Source organism: Panonychus citri, unplaced genomic scaffold (assembly GCF_014898815.1).
Source record: "Panonychus citri isolate SS breed McGregor unplaced genomic scaffold, ASM1489881v1 Contig00138, whole genome shotgun sequence".
Taxonomy (NCBI): Eukaryota; Metazoa; Arthropoda; class Arachnida; order Trombidiformes; family Tetranychidae; genus Panonychus; species Panonychus citri.
In genome coordinates, this window is record NW_026515543.1 from 2,534,271 (window position 1) to 2,556,571 (window position 22,301).

General features: G+C 32.1%; 3 protein-coding genes across 3 annotated transcripts; 2 read left to right on the forward strand and 1 right to left on the reverse strand.

Annotated features, from left to right (window-relative positions):
- The first annotated feature begins 5,618 nt into the window (after positions 1–5,618).
- LOC128393750 (lysine-specific demethylase 4C-like) lies at positions 5,619–13,174 on the forward strand. The gene is made up of 10 exons (XM_053353965.1): positions 5,619–5,929; positions 6,095–6,644; positions 6,731–6,972; positions 7,195–7,373; positions 8,581–9,550; positions 10,033–10,423; positions 10,804–11,060; positions 11,174–11,551; positions 11,649–11,861; positions 11,978–13,174. Exons 1-10 carry the CDS (start codon positions 5,813–5,815, stop codon positions 12,053–12,055), a joined length of 3,375 nt encoding a protein of 1,124 aa, XP_053209940.1. The 5' UTR covers positions 5,619–5,812; the 3' UTR covers positions 12,056–13,174.
- A 1,357-nt stretch (positions 13,175–14,531) lies between these two features.
- LOC128393752 (uncharacterized) lies at positions 14,532–16,489 on the forward strand. Its single transcript, XM_053353967.1, has 3 exons — positions 14,532–14,690; positions 14,821–14,991; positions 15,850–16,489. The coding sequence occupies exons 1-3, from the start codon at positions 14,673–14,675 to the stop codon at positions 16,219–16,221; spliced, it is 561 nt and encodes a 186-aa protein (XP_053209942.1). The 5' UTR covers positions 14,532–14,672; the 3' UTR covers positions 16,222–16,489.
- Positions 16,490–17,040: 551 nt separating this feature from the next.
- On the reverse strand, positions 17,041–22,301 carry LOC128393751 (histone-arginine methyltransferase CARMER-like). Its single transcript, XM_053353966.1, has 3 exons — positions 21,683–22,301; positions 19,310–20,842; positions 17,041–17,351 (listed from the first exon to the last, which is right to left on the reverse strand). The coding sequence occupies exons 1-3, from the start codon at positions 22,016–22,018 to the stop codon at positions 17,163–17,165; spliced, it is 2,058 nt and encodes a 685-aa protein (XP_053209941.1). The 5' UTR covers positions 22,019–22,301; the 3' UTR covers positions 17,041–17,162.

Below are 22,301 nucleotides of genomic sequence, written 5' to 3' on the forward strand. Positions count from 1 at the left end.
AAAAGAAAATTCAAAAAGATGAAGAGAAGAGAAGAATTTCTATCCAACAGATGGAGTAACTGTCTGTTCTCTTACTGATTCTCCATTTAATGCAGCATTTTTTTAAGTGAATTAAATTGTTTAATTAAAAGTGATAATCAACAATTAATAAGTCAATTTATATTACAAAGTGTTAAGCTAAGGACGCTGGTCATTTTGGTGTAAAGTAAGTAAAAATTTACATAATATTCAAGGAAAAAATAATGAAAAAAGGAAAACATCTATAAGGAGAAAAATTTTGTTAGTGATACTCATCACTATCAACAGGAAAACAATTATAATTTTACTAATTGCGACATTAATTATTTAATTTCAGATGTCACAATTAGACATTACGAAGTTCGTTAAACGAATAAACCTAAAGGTTCCAACTAAGAAAAATTGGATGGAAGAAATAGCAAAAATTTCGACAAGAGAACTGGTGGAAATGGTGAAAAAAATATCGATTGTTATGGAAGATCAAGAGAAAGGTGTAATTACCCTTAATGAAAGAATATTATCCAAGATGTCGTACATCATCTCTTATGTTAAGGAGAATCCAGCTTTGGTTAGTTTGACATCGGAAGAGAGAGAAAAATTGGATAAACTTGGTTCGAACCTCAAGATGATTGCACCACCAATTCCGTTGATGAAAATGGATAATACAATCTCATATTCGTCGTGCTCGAGTGTAAATTCAATTTCACAAGCCTCATTACAGAATACAATGGAAAATGTGAATAATTTTGACTGTTTATCAGATATTCCGATTGAATCGACGAAGGAAAAATCTACAGAAAATGAGACAAATCTCAATGTAGAGAAACAAAGTGGAAACAAAGAGTTAACCGCTGAATCATTTATAAACAATACGTCACGAGATGAAGATGCGGTAACATCAAAGGAGGTAGAAACAAATGAAAAACAAATCGAAACAGAAGATGAATCTCAAGAAGATAAGCAACCAGAAGATGAAGAAGATAAACTAGAAACGTTAATCGAAGAACTTGAGGACAACCATCCAAGATACTTGAAAAGAAAATTTGGCGAAGTGGACCTTCATAAGGAAAGCATAAAGATAAGAATCGATAACGTTCGGAAAGTTAAGAAGGTTTTCCATAAGGTTGAGGATAAACCGTATCCTGACTCATGGAAACCGTGGTCTACTTCTTTAATGGATCCACTAATTCTGGTAACACACAATTCGATTCCTCCAAAAAAATTACTTGAGGAAATATCCAAAGCTTTACACTCGAAAGCATTAGAAGCTTTTCCGGCCAAAATGGTTCTAGGTCGAGAAGCTATTCGCATAATATGCTCCGATCTTCAGGACATTCAAGTAGCAAAACAGGCTTTGACAAATTGGAATGGTGATCTAACTATTAGAAAACCAGGAAATTACGACCCGAAAGTTAAATTATCAAAAATTCCAACGAACATCGAATCGGATGAACAAGCCATAACCTTGATCGATCAAATTATGATTCAAAATGGTGCTGGTGGTAAAGGGAACTGGTCTTTGCTTCAAGATTTAACAACAGATTTACGAACAAAACTGATTTGGTCATAACCGTTTCACCCAGAATCAGAGACTTTATTCAAGAAAGAAGAGGCAAATTTTTCTTCGATTTCAAAGAACTGAAAGTTTATGATTATTTCCATGTTAGTATTTGTTACCGATGTTTCTCTTATGAACATTCATCTAAAGTTTGTAAAAATCAAGCTCGATGTCGATATTGTGCTGGTTGTCATGAAGGTAAAACTTGTGGTGTTAAATTTAATCGATCAGCATATCGGTGTGATGTATGCATTCGTAGTCGCAAAGGGTATGATGAAAATCACACGCCTTTTGATTGGATTTGTCCTGAATATCAAAGGCGTTTAAAACAAGCGATTCAAGTGATTAATTACGAATACCAGTGGATCATGAGGGAGTGATTTAAAAGTTACCATTATTAATGAGAAAAAAAACAAATGAATGAAGTGAAAAATGAAAATTTCGGAGAAAAGACAATTTTTTTCCTCATTTCAACTACTAACAATTTTCTTTTAATCTTTCGTTTTGCTAAAATTTCATGTTTTCTACTAACACCGATAAGTTTTAATAATTTTTATCAAAAAAAAAAAAAAGAAAGAGAGTAAGACTCAATTATACAAAATGAAATGAAACAATCTTAGATTAACCATATTTGTATTTCGCGCTTAAGATAATACTTCCAAAATATCACCTGGAACTTGTTTCAAATTAAAACATTAAAACCAAAACAACACTTACCTTATTTTGTTTATCATGTTTAATATAATCCATTGGAACATCCATAAATCATGGACGAAAATGGAAGAAATGGCTTCAATAAGTTCATCAGAATCCGTAATCTCAGTGAATGAAGTTTCATCGAAGTGGATGGCATATCAGATAAACAACATGGCGGATGAAATTGAATCGCAAGGTAAAAAGGATTTTTCAGTGATTAAATACAAAGAAAGAATCATTCTATCCAATCATCAAACGTGCCTGATCTTCTCGTCTCAACTGAAATGGACCAATCTAAATATAAAATTAAAAAACGTGATTGGGATAGAATTAATAATCAACAATCAACAATTCTGTATATTATCGGTTTACAGAGAAGCTGGGAAAGTAAAATTATTCTTCGAGAGACTGAAATGGATTATTAATCAAATGAAAGGACCGATTATCTTGTGTGGTGATGTAAATGCGGAACATCATATTTGGTCACCGAGAAAAGATAAATTCAACAAAATATGTGAGAAAACGTTCGATAAAAGATTCATTTCAGCTCATAAGCCAATAGAAGAAAATTTCACCTATCAAAATGGTGAACTGAAATCTTACATTGATATCCAGTTGGTAACGTCAGGATGGTTGATACTAGAGTCGGTAATTAAAGCAACGGGATCGGATCATAATTTATTACAGATGAAGGTCATAGCGTTAAGAGGCTCAAAGTTAAGCAACAAATGGCTATTGAAATTCAAAGTTGAAAGAATCGAGATAGATAAAAAACCCTTACTACCTTTGGATGCAAATTCATCGCTGATATGCAATATAAATTCGATTATGAATTTCCCGAGGAGAAAAGGCAAATGGATAAACAAAACAAAATCAACTACATCAAGAGGATATCGGAGAAAAATAAGAAGAATAAGCTTGGAGGAGATAAAAGAACTTCGGAGAAAAAATGGATCGATGGAGAGAAAGATAAATAAACAAGAAAATTTCTGGAAACTGATGAAAACGCTAAGATTCAATAATAACACTTTGGTTCTACAGGATAGTGAATACAAAGGAAAATATGAGTTGTCCATCAACTCATATTTGATGAATTTCACAAAAAACAAACCAATATTCTCAGATTTAAATGGTGAAATAACTGAAGGTTATCTCCACGAGGAAGAATGGCAGATGCTGGTTAAAGAAATGAAACATTTCAAATCGTCCCTAAAGTCGGATGGATTCACAAGAAAATCATGGTTGAAATTTTTCGAAAAGAATATAAATCTAATGAGACTGGTAATAACTCAGATTTTCAAATTGTCTTATGTACCTGAATCTTTACGAATAATGGGAGGAGGTTTCGTACCAAAAATGGACACGGATAAAGTTCGTATGATAAAGGCTCCAAATTATCTATTCAAATGTGTGGACAAGGTTTTAAGTCACCGACTACTAGAGATATGCGATGATTTTCTGTTACCAGAATCGCAATTTGCCTTTACCAAAGATTCAAATCGAGAGAAACTGGTGAAACAAATGGTGTTCCAATTGAACTGGTCGGAGATAAAGTTAATCTTGCTAGATATCAGCGCGGCCTTTGATTGTGTGGACTTATCAAACTTGATAAACAGATTAAAAAGAAAAAACATTTCCTTAGCCAGTCTGGTGAAATCATTTGGAGGAAGGCGATGGATAAGACTGGTGAGAGATAAAGTGAGCTTCTTCACGATGGAAACAATTGGTACACCCCAAGGTTCATCTTCAGGTCCGATTTTATATATCATGGCGATCGATGAGGCGATAAGAAAATTGAGAGATCGTGGTGTCAACCTGAAAGCATATGCAGATGATGTGATAGTGATAACATCATTAGATGACGAAGTGGAACCTATTACAAACGATGTAAAAGATTTTATGGGAAAGTTGAAACTGAGGTTAAATGAATCCAAGACAAAAATTTTCAGTAGAGAATTTTCGGAAATGGTGTTTTTGGGGTACAAATTTTTCATACCCTTTAGATACACGAAAGTGAGGAAATTTCTGGATGAAATGTACTGTGAACTACTGGAAAGCTTTAAATGTAAAAAGAAGACGATGGAATTTATACCAATCAGTCTTAAGAAACTAACGATTCAGAACATAATATACCCGAAACTCAGATCGATAGGTTATTCGATCTTTCTTGAACCAAAAGATAAATTCTTACGACTTTTCTCCTGTATGAATCAATTACTATCAATTTTCGAAGCTGGAACCTTTTCGGGATCGATGATATGGAATATCTATGGAATTGATCACATATTGGAACAATTATGGTTAGAGTCATTACATTTTTCTTCAATCAATCAATCAAACATTCATCAGGATTATTTATTCGAAAGAGAACATCTTTACATGTGGATTAATCAATCATCGAAAAGAAAAATAATGGAGAGAAAAAAGGAAAATCATTTGGAAACGTCGATAGAATATTTTATAGAAGAAGATACAATCAACGTTGGAGTGGGTCCTTTTAACGTAAACTCTTATCAACTGGACAATGCGAATCAATGGGGAAACTACTTGTCGATCGTTACAGCACAACTAGAGTTCAATCGCCGAGAAGGAGAATCAGTAACAGTAATTGTTCCGAATAAAATGAAACTATCAGTTGATTCCCGTTCGGCATATGTACAGGACATGTTTTCAATCATGAATGAGTATTCGGACTTGGAATGGAATTGGATGTATGGACCGACAATCAAATACGAATTCAGCCCAAAAAGAAAACAGAAAATCACAAATCAAAGGAAATCGACGAAGAAATGGAAAGAAGAGACGAAACTAAGGATTAGGTCGAGATTGATAAAATGGCTAAATGAAGAAGGTGATTTGATTACTAAGATATTTCCGAACTTTGAACAAATAGTAAATGAGTACGGTTACATTGGGAAAATTTACTACAGACAATTGTTAACGGAACTCAGATTGAAATTCAAAACAATCAATGATCTAAATTGCTGTCCAGATGAGGAAAATCACCACTCATTTTATTGTGAAAAAACACTCGCAACCGCAGCAATGGACATTCAAACCACAGAGAAATTTCCGAGAAATTTCAAACTAAACAATAATAATGTTAACGATTATATTAAACTAATTCAACATGTAAAAGAGACCTCAGGGGAGCTAAGATCATCTAATTTGTTATTTTTGTGATTGAGTCAATCACCTAACTTTACCCTAACCCCTTCATCTCACTTGTAATCCCTTCCCTGGTACGGTAGTTCATACCGGAAACGATGAATTTTAATTCATCGAAGCCTCCCCTGAGGTCGCTGTTAAAGCTTAAAAATAAACATTTAATTTGCTCCTATTTTCCTCTCACTTCTCATCTCCGCCTTAGATTTTCCTCTTCTCTGTGTCTCTTTCTATTTTTCTCTTTCTTTTCTATGTATCTTTCTTTTTAAAAGAAAAAGAACTCTCTGTGTGTGTTTATCAGTACAAATTGATTGTTATTAGTTAATTTAAATTAAATGTGAAATTTGTTTCTCCATTTCCTTTGTCAAATCCACCATGATAAACATCCCCAGGATCCAAGTGTTTCGACCTACTCTTGAGGAGATGAAAGACTTTGAAGGATATATCGATAAAATTGAGAAATTAGGTGCTCATAAAGCAGGCCTAGCAAAGGTAAGTTGTTTTTTTCTTTTCTCTTTTTCATTTCGGTTAATAAACCAATTTTGTTTACCGTTTTCTTCTCATTTCTTCTCTCCTGGTTCACCTTCTTCTTTGTCTTTTTTTTGTCTTTTGTCTATTTACCTTCTTCTACTTGTGTGTTCATATTCTTCTCTTCAGATTATACCTCCTCCAGAATGGAAACCTCGACGTAAAGATCCAGACTATCAATCTGAGGAAATAAATTCACTTGTTATTAAAGCTCCAATACAACAAGTTGTTCAAGGTCGATTAGGCCTCTATCAACAATATAATATACAAAAAAAATCCGTAACAGTAAAAGAGTTCAAAAAACTTGCTGATAGTTCAAAATACCGGACACCTGAATTTTTTGACTATGAAGAATTAGAGAGAAGGTATTGGAAAAATGTTGCTTACAATGCACCAATTTACGGAGCTGATGTTCCTGGTTCATTGTATGATGAAGATGTTGACGAATTCAACATAAATCGACTCAATACCATTCTTGATATGGTTAATGAATCTTATGGTATTAAGATTATGGGTGTTAACACTGCTTATCTATATTTTGGTATGTGGAAGACCACATTTGCCTGGCACACTGAAGATATGGATCTTCATAGTATCAATTATCTTCACTTTGGTGCACCAAAATCATGGTATTGTGTCCCACCTGAGCATGGACGAAGGCTCGAAAGGCTTGCTGCTGGTAAGTAATTTCATTAGAAAAAAGAAATATCTATTCTTTTTTATTCTCATCTAATACTTTTCTTTATCTCCTTCCTTCATTAACAGGCTTCTTTCCTTCAAGCGTAACCTCTTGTCCAGCTTTCTTAAGACACAAGATGACCTTAATTTCTCCAGCCGTCTTAAAACAGTATTCGATACCTTATAATAAGATAACTCAAGAAGCTGGTGAGTTTATGGTTACTTTTCCATATTCTTACCATGCTGGTTACAATCATGGTTATAATTGTGCCGAATCAACTAACTTTGCAACAGTTAGATGGGTTGAATATGGAAAAAGGGCAACTAGGGTAAGAAAATAAATATTTTTTTCTTTACTTCATTAATAACAAGTCAATCTCTGGTCAATAGTTTCTAAAATATCCATCATCATACACATTAGCTTTAAGCATCAAAGCTACTCCCTTGTGGGCATTCATTTTTCTTCCATTTTCCTGTTTTTCAAGCTCACGTTTCCTTTTCTCTTTTTTTTCACTTATCATCTTCCTTCTCCTTCTTCCCTAATGACACAGTGTAACTGTCGAAGTGACTCCGTCAAAATAAGTATGGAGGCTTTTGTCAAAAAATATCAACCTGACAGGTATGATCTTTGGCTACAGGGTAAAGACATTGGACCTCATCCAGAAGATCCTACTCATATCTCACCTGCACCTTTACCGTCTGACTATGAACTTGAAGTATTATCTAAAGTGTAAGTATTCATGTATATTGGATTTTTCTTTTTGCACACAATCAAAGTATAATAACAATTTTTTCTCTCTCTCTCTTATTTTGAAAATTGAATGAACCACAACCTCTCTCTCTATCTCTCTCTCTCTCACACACACACACAACATCTAATCTCTGTTTCTCTCACTATGTGATCCAATATCTTCAATATTTATTACTTACAGTGAAACACACAGAAAGGAAAAGAAACGAAAGACTCATTTATCTATTCATACATTTAATTCACAGAAGCTCTATTTCACCGATGTTCATCCTAAACTTTGATTAACTTATGTGATCTCACAACACAAATTTATATAATTTAATTAATTAGATGAAGATGAACATATTTATCTATTTTTCTTGTCCCATGTTTAATCAGCATCTATTCAAATGATTATTATCATTAATCTCTCATCCATTTACTATATATTTCAATATACATAAATGTATATATATTTATCCCTCTCTCTCTCCTGGTCTAGTCAATCAATAATCAACTTAATTGTTATTTCTCTGTCTTGTTGTTTTCTCTTGTTGTTGTTGTTGTTTCTTTTGGGTCTTCAACCCCTTTTTTCAATTATTACTTAAACATTATCAGAATTAAAAGTATGATGCAACTAATTTAATTAATTACAACTTACTACATTTTTTTTTACGTTTTGGTTAATCCCTTTTTCATCGCCATGTACACAGTAAATTTTATTAATCTCTTGGCACTAATCAGTTAATCAAAACAAGACAATTTCTCACTTTCTATTGGTCATTCATTGTACTTTTAATCATTTGATATTTATATCATTTTTTTCAATTATGACTACTCAATTTGAGTGTTCACTTTTTAATCCTTAAGCGTTTTTGTCATCAACTTTCACTTTGTTTATCTTTTACACTCTTTTACGTCTTTGAGTTGACTAATTGTTAACGAAATTGTGTAAATAGCTTTCAGGTTATAATCCTAATTAGTTATTTGTCTTACCTTAAATTTGATTCACTATAATGATAGAAACATGAGCTAATTGTTTCTGATAGTTAATTGAATCTAATTTGTATTGGCACTTTCATTGTTCAACAAAAGCTTATCTATTAGTTTTACTTGTTGACACGATTATTATTCACTTTCTATTGTTTATCTATTTTTTTATCTCTTAATAACTTTGTTGTTTTCTTTTTTTTTCTTCATCATCTAGGAGCAAAAGTAAAAGGCATCCACCATATAAGCCTGAACCTGAATCATCGGACACAGAATCTATGGATAACCATAGTAATCATAATAATAATGTTCATTGTGATCAAGTTCCACTCGTGGTTTCAGGTTTCCCAACAAAAGCTGCTCTTAAACATTTTGAAACTCCAGGACCTTCAGATATTCAACAATTGATTCAGAAACATGGATTCGGAGAGGATGTTATGAGTAGTATGAATTTGGATCAACATTATCTGAAAACAAGTCCACCGGATATGAAAGATGCAGTGAAACGTATGAAAAATCGTTTTACTGTTCCAAAAAGTTCTCCTAATAAACGTTCAAGAAAATCTTCCTTACCCTCTGCCACTGTTTCGATTGCTCCCGAAACAGCAACTACATCCAACGGAATTATTGATAATAATTACAACATGAACAATGATCAATTTCCATTAACACCACAAACAGCAAATCCATTAATTGATACCTCATCAAAATCTATGTGCACACAACCAGCTCATAGTTTATTACCATTACCATGGGTCTCTAAAGGTGGACATGATCCTGGAGCCTTAAGATTAATTGATAGATTTCTCAGTTGTGACTTACAACCCCCGACAATGTTTTCACCATCAACATCAACAAACTATTATCATCCCTCAGAACATAATCATCTTTCATCAACTGGTCACACAAACTACTATCACCATCCTTCAAATCAACCCCATCCACCAACAGGACAATTAACTTACAATTATCATCAACCTGAACCTCATCATACAACAACGGAACCTTCAGATTACTATCATGCTTTAGAAGATGATGAAAAACCAACTGACCTGTCGACATACTTTCATCACACAGATGAACACACATCAACAATAACAACAAATGATTACTTTCATCAAGCAAACACATCAACATCATCATCAAATCAAGATCTCATAGTAAAAACCAAAAAGGTTCAAAGTGATGTAAGTAATCAATTAACCATTTAACCCAATGCTTGACATAGTTGCTACCAGATCCTCTCTTACTCCTCCATTTACACAATCATCACCTTATTATTATCTCCTAATTCAGGTTCTCCTTTAAATAGTTTTTTTTATCGAATCCGCTCAACTAGTCGATAAAAATGTTCACTTTCAAGTATTTACTCATCATCTCTTTCATCACAATCAGCTCAATTGCTTCACCTTCACCTTCAAACTCTTTTTTTATCAATTATTGTTTCTCACTCTCTCTTTTCTCACTCACTCTCTCTCTCTACTTTTCTGTGAATCTGATAGTTAATCTAAAATGTTTAGAGTAAACAAATACGCAAAAGAAAATATATTTAAACACAATGTGTGTAATCACAAACAATTTGATTTTCTCACATGAAGTATGATTAACTTTCATTTTTACTAACCTATTTTTATTCTGTTGATGTGTTGTTTATCCTTCTATCTTCTAGGATTTGTCTAAGCTGTTAGCTGATGAAACTTGTAGCCGCGATTTGCGAGAACTTTTAAAGCGCGTACCTGTCCAACCCTTTCTATACCAACACTTACCTTACAATTTTTTTGGTGAACAAATGTATAACAGTTGCATGTCAAGTGTGTTCCCATATTGTTCTGTGTGTATAGTTATGAGAAGATTTGAGATCCCCGATGATTGGGTTGAAAAATACTCTAAGATACCTTCCTCTAGTCCTATTTTAATTCCAAAGGCCACTTTTGCCACCAAAGTGAAAGACGAGAAAGATGAGAATATGATTTTAGAACCAATATCTCAATTAAAGCTTGAAGAAGTTGATATATCTCCGTTACTAGTTTGTTCGGATTGCAAAGTTTGTGTACATTCAAGTAAGTTTTTCAAAATGATTATAATGTTACAAACAAACAACAAAAAAGAACAACATAAAAAAAGTTCTGTTCAGATGATTAAATTTAAATGGTTGGTAGGGATGAATTTGATTGATTATTCAGGGATTTGAATTAGCTCTCTCTCTCTCTCTTTCTCTTTCTCCATCGTAATAGCAATGTAATTATCATTGATTCAGTTTGATTCAGTTTACTAGCTCATATCAATTCTCTCTCTCTCTCTCTCTGACAATCTTTCACAATCCATCCTTTTTTTTGCTATGCTAAGCATTGCTTTATTTTAACCAACTATTTAATCTTAATCAGATTTTAATTAATATATAAACATTTTCTTTTTTAATATATCTTTTTCCATCTCACAGTCTGCTATGGAGTCACCGATACACTAGAAATTGAAAGTGATAATTGGCTTTGTGATCGCTGTAAAGATAAAAATTACGGTGTACACTGTTGTATTTGTCCATTGCGAGGAGGGGCACTCAAAAAAACACAAGAAGAAAATAAATGGGCTCACCTAACCTGCTCATTATTACAACCCGGGGTTATTTTTAAGGATATTTCTAGTAAAATGCCGATAGATATTAGTGGTATCAAACGCGAATGGAGAAATTCACGCATTGTAAGATTTTCTTTCTCTCTCTCTCTCTCTCGAATTATCTTGTGGATTGAAGATTATCGGAATTTTCCATCTCATTATACTAATCAAATATTTTGCCTTTTTCTCTTATTTAGAAATGTATATATTGTCAAAAATTAAATCACAAGCTTGCAGATTATATCGAGGGTTTTTGTATTCAATGTTTTATGGCACCAAGATGTTCAAGTATATTTCATACAACTTGCGGCTATCTAAATGGTGCCAAATTTGAAATGGACGATTGGCCTTTTCCACTAAAAGTTTTCTGTACCCGATGTATGGATAAGACGTCATATAAAAATAATGCCATTAACAACGAGGATGAAGTTGATTTAGGAACTATTGTTTTAGCGAAACATAAAAATAGACGATACTATGAAGCGACTGTTGTTGATAAGAAAAGTTTTATTTTACATCATGCTCACCTTGATGATAATTCAATTTTACAATCACTTACAAGTTCAGATATTTTGGTGAGTTTTTTGTTCTCATTTATTAATATTATTTCCACAATTATGTTCAATGTTAAAATATACTAATCGATTTTCTTTTCGCAATTTTGATTAACAGGAACCTGACATTGAAAATGATGGAATACCAGCAACTGGTGATACCATTAAAATTACATGGGAAAAAATGATACAATATGGCAAATATGCTGGTAACCATACGTTGACCAAATATTCACTTAAATTTGATGACGGTTGGCTGAATAAATTGATTACAAGAGATACTTTTTATCGCCTTGATGAAGAAATTCCCGCCAAAGTTCAAGCTAAAAGGGTATGAAAACTGATCAACTTCTTCATGATATATTTTCATTCTCAACTTATCTTGTTTTCACTCTGAGTAACAATTAACTATCTCTATTATATTCCTTTCTTTTCTTCCCATTACAGTCCCAAGCTACTGAGGTTAGTGTTGAAAGCATTTTCTGGGCCAATAATCGCAAAAAAAATAAAATCTTGATCGACTAGGAGTAATATTTACATCTACTATTATATGGATCAACTTTAAGAAACAAAAACAATCGGTGGAAAACAATCTATTTAATAAAAGGATTATCATTTTATAAATTTCATCTGTAACTCATCTTATAAATATTTAAATTCACCACTAAACTGGAAACAAAATCAAACCTGCGAGGAAGATGAATAATTAACTCATTATGATAACGAAAACCAAAATTTAAATGGATAAACACAATGAAACCATCTCATCACTTTTGTTTTTGCCCCCTCTCTCTCTCTCCCTTTCTCTTTCTCTTTCTCTCTCTTTCTTTTTCTCTTTCTCTCATAAACTTGCATCGGGCATATAAATTGTCTCATCTCTTTTCACTTAATTGTTAATCGAATACGCAAATTTCATTGGCATGGATATTTTTTCTTAATCAAAACCATTATCCTTTAATCAAAATCACTTTTTCTCTTAACCGTTTAAAAATTTCCCTTTGATTCTTCTCGTTACCAAAATTTGTTAAAATCAAAAAAAAATTGTGCCTTCTCTTACCACTCTATCCTTCCAACTACCCACCCTCACTCTTCACCGGGTAAATCCATTTTTATTCACTTATTAATTTCACTATTTAACGTTTTCTTTTGCTCATCATTTGCATTTTCTCTCAAATCTCTAATCCATACCTCATCTCTTATATATTATTTTTTGATCTCAAATTGTCTTATTCATTTGTCTTATCCCTTTGACTTTCTCTCTCTCTCTCTCTCTCTCTTTTCTCCCTTTTCTCAAATGAAAGAAACGCAATGTATATTCATCCAATATTTTTGAGCGCAAACATCAACCCAAATCTCAAGAATCGCTTCATCCATTCAAACATCAACTTCATGAAATCACTTAATCTTGATTAATCTACTTTTTTTTGTTGTTTTCACAAAAAAAAATTAACTGTATAGATCAACCAAAACCTTAGTATTTCTTACCCAATCCCTTCAATGAAAAATTCTGTTGATGCAAAAATTAAACAAAGAAAAACAAAACGAAAACACGAAAAATTAAATTGTTGATAAGAAAAACGCATGTAATCACAATTAGCAGAATAAATTAATTCCTCTAATTTTACCTGTGAATTATAATCAAAATCAAGTCGACACAATTAATTTCAACTCTGCAAGAAAAACCAAAGAGATGAAACTTTTCAACAGAAAAGAAAATTAATCTTCTCAACTTTATCGATGATTAAAACGAATCATAATTAATCGTGTTGATTAAATTTCACATTTTCTTAATCTTAATCTTAATCAATATGATGTTTAATTAACTGGAATCAGAATAGATTGTAATTAAAATTTGTTTCTAAAGTGAGTCTCAATCGTTTAATATTTCAGGTCAAGATCGGACTTTGGTCAAGTTTAAATAGCCTCAGGTCAAAAGCCGTGATGAACTCGTGGTTCCGTGTGTCAATTTAACATTTAATTAATTAAATTAAAATGTAATTACTTTGGGGATATTAATCTTAATGCTATAAAAAAAAAGTAATAACAATTAAGAATTAAAATTAAACGATTGATACTTTAATCATCTCTAAATTGTTACCGATCATTTAAAAGTAACTTTTTCACTTCTCATCTCTAATTAATTGATTTGATACCTAAAATTTAATCCAGTTATTAATAATTAACATTATCGTTAACTGATAATGATTTTCAATCAATTTTATTAAATCAGATTAGTGATTCAAATACAATTAGATAATTTTTGGTAAAAACTGATCATTGTTTATCTGCCCAATCAAGTCAATCGATTAACTAATTAAACTAATCATCTATCAGCAATGAAATAATTGTAAACAATTGAATACAAGATTAAATTGAATAGGAATCTAAATCGTCACCATGATTAGAAAACAAATTAAATCAAATTGATCTGATATTATATTGTTAATCTAAATTTATCAACTTAATCATATGGTGACAAGTAAGCGGGACCATTTTAATCAAGGAATCATGATTAACCTTTAGGAATTGAGATATAATTTAAAATACGTGATTTGAAAGGTAAAAATTAAAATGAATCAGAAAAAAGGATCTAAATGATTGACAGTTTTCATGGTTAGTTAAATTTGAAGCGTTTCAATTAACCAAGTAAACACGAGCACAAACAAGAGCACCAAAAAAACACCAACATTGGTGTTGCCATAAAAATCAATTCGGTACTTGGCTAAACCAATTTCACTCTTTCTTTAGAAAAAGGGTTTGGTCTTTATGTTTTTCTCTTTCTTATCATCATCATCATCATCTTCTTCATCCATCTTCTCCTTCCTTCATCAATTGTCATCGTCTTCTCGATCATCTCGATGTCGCTATCTTCGTGTCGTTCTTATCGTTGTCTGACATCGGGAAAAACACTTAACCGAAAAACGTAAACTCCTACTTGTTGTTATCTTTTCGTTGGTGAGACTAAATTGGTTCATATATAAGCGAAAAACATTTCATTTCAATTCAATTGTTAGTCCAATTCAACACAATAACCATCACTGGATTAAAGTAACAACAATTTAGAGGCAATTAAATTGATTTCTCTTAATTTTCCTTCCAATCATCGAAAGTGTTGTTGAGGTTGATCATTACAACTTCAATAATGTGTCAATACCTAAAGGTGAGCCTTCCAGTTGATTGTTATCTGTTTCCAATCAAAGGGATTTGGACTGTTATTCTGTTTAATTAATTAGTTGATTGTTTAATTTTCCAATTTTCATTTTCTCTCTTTTTCCCTCTTATTTGTTCAGAACAACTTTTGGACCTTTGTGTTGGTCTCATTTGCGTGTATTCTTGTAAAAGTTTCAAGTGACAAACTTAATTCAAGATCACATCCTAATCCTAATCAACCAATTGCTCCAACTAATGATGCAAATGGATACGTTGACCATCAACCAGCAGCATCTTATGACCATCACCATGTAAGTTTTCATCATCAATTTCCCGTAAAATGATAAAATATCACATCGAGAGAGAAACTTGATTGACCTCATCAGCTGATTTTTGTTTACTTTTTTCTTGCCACCATCAAGATGATTAGATCAACAAATCGATCAACAGTTTACTGAATTTTCATCACTTGATTAGGTTAACACCTTTTGTTGAATACTAAATAGTAATAACAATTCATCTTAATATCGATTAGTAGTTTGATTGATTGTTTACAGAATTGAGAAAACCAAACAATTTATTTAGCTAAAGTTATGAATAAGAAGAAAACAAAATACTTGCAATGTTAATCAATTGGAAACATTTAATTCATCTTGTTGTTTTAATCATTGAAGCTTAAATCTCTTAATCATAAGATCAATCAATCAATTAAATCAATAAATTGATTCCGAATAGGTGATGACAATAGTTTTTTGTACAATTGACAAATCATCCGGATAATCATTCAATTGGTTCGTAATCATTTACAGTTAGAATGAAAACCTTTTTTCATCTCGAAAATTTAATTGCCCGTAATAAATCACGATAATCAATTTACGATTATCGTGATTTGTATTCAAAGATGAGAAAAAGAAGATGGAAAAAAAACTTCGCCTAATAGTTTGAACATGAATCGCAATAAAGATTATCGTTAATCGTGATTAAAGTTGAAAACGATATAGAAACAATTAACTGGAGCAATACAATCAACAGACTTAGATCTTTGATAATATTCACCCATTAACCCAATTGCCCAATAGATAATCAATTCACCTTAAAAAAAATTTTCTTTCATCTTTTCATTGATGTTTCATTCATCTCTCTCTCTCACTTTCTAATGACAATTACAGCAGCACGAGGAAAAGTACCCGTACCAACCTTATGGATTTGGTTACGAGGTCGAGGATGGTTGGGGCAACACTCAGTATCGACACGAGAAGGGTTTAGACCCGTGGAAGGTGAAAGGTAGTTATGGTTACAAAGACGCCTGGGGAATATATCGACACGTTGACTACATCGCGGACAAATGGGGTTTCCGAGCTCATATTAAGACCAACGAACCAGGAACCGCTCCCAAAGATCCGGCCGCTGTTAAGATGAACTCTCACCCTTTACCTGCGGGAACTCATGGATTCGTAAAGAAACACGATGAGATCGCCGATCATTCAAAGACATCTTACATTTATGCCAAACAAAAGAAGAGTCTTACCAAAGTTTACTAGCGAAAAAAAAATTTCCAACTAATCAAATTCTAATCCTTCTAATCCCATGTAAATACATTGAAACTACTTTTTGCTCTTCGTGACAATTTAACTTCAATTGGTCATTTCTCTAAGAGCGAGTGACCATTGAACACAAGTCAATCCATTTTTCTAAGTGTTTTCACCTTAATTGTTTTGTAATCACTTTTTTTTAATTCTTTTCCTAATTAACCATTTAATCAATTAATGGATAATAAAATTCATCACTTGCTGACCATTTACAATTAAACGATTGCCCATCCATTCATTAAATTGAATGTTTCAAATTGATAATGATTCAATAAGAGTGATACAAATTGTTACCTGGATAATTGTTTCAACTCAACTAAATTAAGAATTGGATAATAGCAATAATAATAGTGATAATTATCAATTATATTTAGTGTTTCAATTAACCAACCGTATAACCAATTCTGAGTGTTATTGGCAATCCTTTTTTTTTTGGGAATTAAATTTAATTGCAACAATTTGTGGCTCATTAACTTAATTTGATGATGCTGTTTTAATGGTAACACAATTGGAAACATTAAATTAAACAAAATTAAAAATCCACCGTCTTAATCATGTTATTTACTGTTTCACAATCAGAGTAATACAATTAGAAACTTTTTCAATCAAGTTAATTGTTTCAACGCCAAATCTTAACAATATTTTTTTTTCAGGACGAGAAATAATCAATAATCAATAGAAATTAATATTAATCATCATCATAACAATTAAGTGATAATCAATAATTGTCATTAATGAAGATAAAAAGTAATCATAATCAATTTAACATCATCATGTGTTAATTGAATTTATTTAATTCATCAATCAATAATAACGGTTGAGTTTAATTGCATTGTTGTTTTTTTTCATGTAACTAAGGTTAATTGTTGGGATCATCATCAAATTAAAAAGTACTAATCAATTAGGACTGAAGATGAAGCTGATGATGATGATGATGGTGATGAAATATCTTGATAAGTAATAACTGAATTAACAATTTGGCTTAATTGCTGCTGTTGGGATTGATAGAAATGCTGTTGATTGAGTTGCTCTTGTTGATGATTAACATAAAAATAATTGTTATTTTCCTCTGTATCTTTTAACTGTAAAAGAAAATTAATTAACTATAATTAGTTGATTGGATTGAGAATTTGATTACTGAATTATCTAGATAATTGTGGAGTTAATGACGATCATAATTAGATGGAATTGAATTAGAGAGAGAGAGATTATTGATTGTATTAATTTTCGGTGTAATTATTGTTATTTAAACTTAACTTGTTATTGTGTGATTATGTCAATGGATTGTTGTTACTATTGAGACAATTAATTTTCTTTAAATTGTTAAATCTTTTTCTTTTGGAATTAAGTTGATCAGTTATCAAAGGATCAAGAGTATTATAATTAGAAAGAGAGAGAGAGAGAGAGGGAAAAGTTTTCCGTTTAGAGGATGAGGATGTTTTTGTTTATCAGTTGATTAAATTGTTTGATCAATTGGTGAGGTTAATTGTGTCGATTGTATGTTTTTCGTGGACCATCATCCCTCCCGATGAGCAAATGAAATAATCTCATGAAGATAAGTCATGAATGCGAAAAAAAATAGGAAAATGAGAGGCAAAGAGGGAGAAAAATGAGAAAAAAACAAAAAGGAAGTAGAGGAAATGATAAGTGAAAGAAGAATCAAAAATTAGGCCAATCAATTTCTCGCTAATTTAAAGAAAAAGAAAATAATTTCCACAAAGAGAAACATAAAGATAATCACTCAAGAGGATGATTTGTGGTGAGAATTGGGGTTACATGTCAAAGGGTACAAGTTGGGAGAGAGCAAAAATATCATCACTTATTAATTGCAGTTGAAAGAATCACAATTAAATGTTGATCAAAGGCAGAAATTAACATTTACAATGAGAAAAAGGTAAAAGATGAATGAACAATTTAAACTTTGATGGACAAAAAGTTGGAAAGGGAAAAGGGATATTGTTAATCAATTTAGGTGAGCAATTTAAGGTGTTTCTCTGTTAATTGTTAATCAAATATCAAAAGGGCTAATTAGTTACAGTATTAAATTAAAAATTTAAGCAATTAGTTGGAAAAGATCAAGGGAAAGATGGAGTTAGTTACAATTCTGACCACAAATATCAACTCATTAAATGATCATCTTTGTTTATCATTTTTTTTTCACACTCTAAATAATTACATTGATTTGATTTAAATTGTTGTTTAAGTTTTACCAAATTTGTTTGCTAATTTAACCAATTACAAAAAGAAAAAGTGTTAATAATTATTTATTGTATCAGGGGATTGGATGTTAATTTAGAGAGTTAATTGTTTCTGTTGTAGAGAGGGAAAAGGAAACAGTTATTTAAATGTATGTTAAATGTTTTCAAAGTTAATGGTTGAGGTTTAAAGTGATTAGGGGAAAATGAGAGGTTTTAATTGTACAGTTTAATTGATAATTTACTGTAGAATAACTAAATATAATCATCGCCATTATCATTAGATTGACAATGGTTTAAACTGAATTTAGAAGATGAAGAAGGGGAATAATGTAGAAATCAACAATTTACTGAGAAATGGTGGAGGACAATTAACCTGTTGTAAATGTTTTACTCCATTCACAACAGTATTGGAGATCGATGATACTTTTGTTTAGACTTGTTTGTATCGAAAGAGAAATAATTACGTTTTTTACAGCATTTTATCCTAATTAGAAAATGGGTAATTGTTTCTCTCTAAGATCTACAAAAACAAACATCGAAATTGAGGAATAAGAGAAGAGAATTAAATGAGTAAGTGGAAGGAGTGAAATTGGAAACAGGACAAAAGAAGCAAAAAAAAAGTGTATCTTTCCTATTCTTTATCGGGATATTCAAAAAGATCAAGAAAATGCTTAGCGGAGAAATGGCCCAGAGAAATAAGGAGAGAGAGAGAGATAGAGAGAGAGAGAGCAAGGAGGTGAGAGAGATAAAGGAGTGATCCTTTTTTAAGGTTTAAAAGACAAATTGGGTATAATAAGATTTCCTGGAGTCACGTAATCTCCTATCATCAAATTGTTACTAACGGGAAAAGTTGTTGTGTTGAGCACCGACACAGAGGGATTGGGGTTGAACATTGATGGTGAAATTCCTCCACCGATTGAGCTTGGCGGTACTGCTGATGAAACGGGTATTCTTGACGGATTAGAACGACTATTGGCTCCAGGACTGGGCATTGAACCTAAATTGACGAGAGATGATTGTTGTTGTTGTTGTTGTTGTTGCTGTCCCATCATGTTCAAACTTCCCGTTCCTTGTTGCTGTTGCTGTTGTTGGTGATGTTGATGCTGTTGTAGCTGTTGTTGATGTTGCTGGTGTTGATGTTGATGTTGGTGCTGATGTTGTGTTGATTGTTGAACATTAGCAGTTGCTGGAAGATGACCTGATGTTTGGGCATTAGGATGAATACCTGACATGTCCATTAGAACAACTCCTGAATTTCCATTCATCACTCCATTTATAACCTGATTGTTTTCCAATGATTGCCAATATTGTTCAGTTGGTGAGGTTTCATGGGCTCCTGGTGGTGGTTGCTGAGTTTGTCCAGTGTACCTGAAGTAAGGATTTTTCAGATCTAATGAGTTAAGGGCTCTTCTTGTGGTTCCCTCAAGATTTAATTCAATATCAACATCGTAACTTTGACGTTTATTGGATCTTAAAGTTACTCGACCGGTCAAAGTTTGCCCAGCAGTACAGAAAATTGGAGTATCAACTAAACACCGAACTTGATACCAATGAGTTAAAGGTTGAGTGGGAGATGTTGACAACCATACAGTTTGATTTTGTCCAATAAAGGCAACGTCAAACCAGAAGGCAAGTCCATGAACATCAGCTGTATGTTGCATTACAAAGGAGAAAGGAATCTCAATTAGATGTAGATCACTTTCGGGAGCGGTTTGAAAATCGACGGTATAACGGTGAGACCTTGCCATACAGATTCGAATGTCAAAGGTATCTACAACGGGTTGACGGAAATATTCTTTAACCGCTGCTGTTCTTAAAACCGTCAGATCAACACCGTGGAAATTTTCCTGATACCAGAAATTGGCCTTATTAAGCTGTTCCATGTAGAGAGCTGCATCACTAAAAGGAGCTATATGTAAATCTCCAAGGGTGGGAAACATTTTACCATTGGGTGAAAGCCACTTTTTAGCATGAAGATAAGTTTCAAGCATACGCTCATTAAAGAGCATATAGCCCATCGGCTCGGAGATAATGATATCAACTTTTTCAGGTAAAGTTATTTCTTCAATTTTACCGGGAATGACGACAATTTTATTTTGTAATTTATTGTGGAAGACTAATTGCTCCGCATGTTTAGCCATAGAACTGGCCTCAACTGCGTATACCTTTCGAGCACCCGCTTGAGCAGCAAAAAATGATAATATTCCTGATCCAGCGCCAACATCTAATACAACTGCATCCCGGAAATCATCAGTATTTCCCAGAATGGCTCTTTGGTAAGTAGATGTACGAATATAATCTTGCATCATGTTTTGCTGTTGAGAGAGGTATCCATAAAACTGGAAGTATTGGGAAGCTGAAGCCTCATCAGTCCTCTGGAGAAAAAAAAACAAAGTGAGAGAGAGAGAGAAAGAAAATTAATAAAGGTAATGTGTTGGTCATCATCATTTAAATGATTACGAGTGATTAGTAAATTGAGGGAATAATTTTGGCTCATTTTCAGCTATGAGAATTGAAAGTAAATGAGTTAATTGAACTTTTTGTAGAAGGGAGAGAAAAAGAGATTTTCAGTTTATGCAACCATAGAAGAGAGAAATTATTTGAATATTTAAACGTGAATGATGGGGAAGAATAAATTTAAGAATAATAAAAAAAAGGTTAAATGGTAAGAAAGATGAAGAAGGAATAATAATTGAAAATGATGCCAATAAATTTAAAGAAGGATAAAGAATCTAAACTGTTAGAATTTTAAAAAAATAATTATTCTGTCTGATTGGAGAATAGAGTTTAATTGTTTAGCAAGTAGACATTTAAATCAATTTATATGGTGATCCTAATCACCAACAATTGAAGAAATGTAGAGACACATTAAGTGAGAGAGAGAGAGAAACATAGATAGTAACATGCGGTTTCTCTTAATCTTACGCAGCAATAAAAAGGATTTGAAATGAATTTTTCAACGTAAATAAAGTAGATACTTTTTTCCGCCAAAAGGTTAACATGATAGAAATGTAACTCAACTCAAAGTTATTTTAGAATAATTTAACAAGTTGAGAAGAAGCTTTTTTTTCTAGGTGGAAGAGAAAATGAAATCCATGTGATGAGTTAAAATGAAAGGGAAAAAAAGTGTGACAACAGAAAAAAAAAGAAGAGGAAAAATGTAGGATAAATGATGATCTGTGTTAGTGGTAAGAAGAAAAAAAGAAAATGCTTACCTGTGAAAAGACTGATGATTTAGCTCCTTGTTTAAAATCGGTAAGAATTTTGTTAAACATGATGGATTCTGATGGATTATTGAACGAAAGGACAAGGGTAATCGAATCATTATGAATAACCACCGAATCATTACCAAATTTTGAAATCTCTGAATCCTTATAAAATGAGAAATCCTCATCTTTATCACATATACTTGTTTCACTATTTTTAAATGTAACCAAAAGATTATCTTGTTCATCACTTAATTTAACGAAAAATGGATTACCCGGCCTTTTGATGAGCTGCTTATCATCGGTAACGGTGAAAACATTTACATTTGCATAATTGGTACTCATATTGAGACAGAGGGAGAGAGAGAAAAAAGTGAAAGAGAAAAAATTAGAATTAGAATGAGAATGAAAAAGACAGAAAAAGACAGAGACAGAGATTGAGACAAGAAAAAGATGGAAGAGAAAAAAATAATATTATAAAGACAACAGAATTTTAGATAAAAATAGACAATGACAGATCACCAGTGTTAACTCAAAGATGAGAATGAAACTAATTAACAAGAAAGACAAAGAAAGTTAATTAATTAAATATTAATTCTTTCAATCAAAAAGCAATTTAAATAAAAGT

Bases quoted from the DNA above. Each gene is read 5' to 3' on its own strand.
- LOC128393750 (XM_053353965.1), top strand. From the start codon at position 5,813: ATGATAAACATCCCCAGGATCCAAGTGTTTCGACCTACTCTTGAGGAG. The intron at 5,930-6,094 runs GTAAGTTGTTTT...TCTTCTCTTCAG, and splicing joins ATAAAGCAGGCCTAGCAAAG to ATTATACCTCCTCCAGAATG. The intron at 9,551-10,032 runs GTAAGTAATCAA...TCTATCTTCTAG, and splicing joins CCAAAAAGGTTCAAAGTGAT to GATTTGTCTAAGCTGTTAGC.
- LOC128393752 (XM_053353967.1), top strand. The intron at 14,992-15,849 runs GTAAGTTTTCAT...TGACAATTACAG, and splicing joins CATCTTATGACCATCACCAT to CAGCACGAGGAAAAGTACCC.
- LOC128393751 (XM_053353966.1), bottom strand. From the start codon at position 22,018: ATGAGTACCAATTATGCAAATGTAAATGTTTTCACCGTTACCGATGAT. The intron at 20,843-21,682 runs GTAAGCATTTTC...TTTTTTCTCCAG, and splicing joins AATCATCAGTCTTTTCACAG to AGGACTGATGAGGCTTCAGC. The intron at 17,352-19,309 runs GTTAGTAACAAT...TTTCTTTTACAG, and splicing joins TCAACACAACAACTTTTCCC to TTAAAAGATACAGAGGAAAA.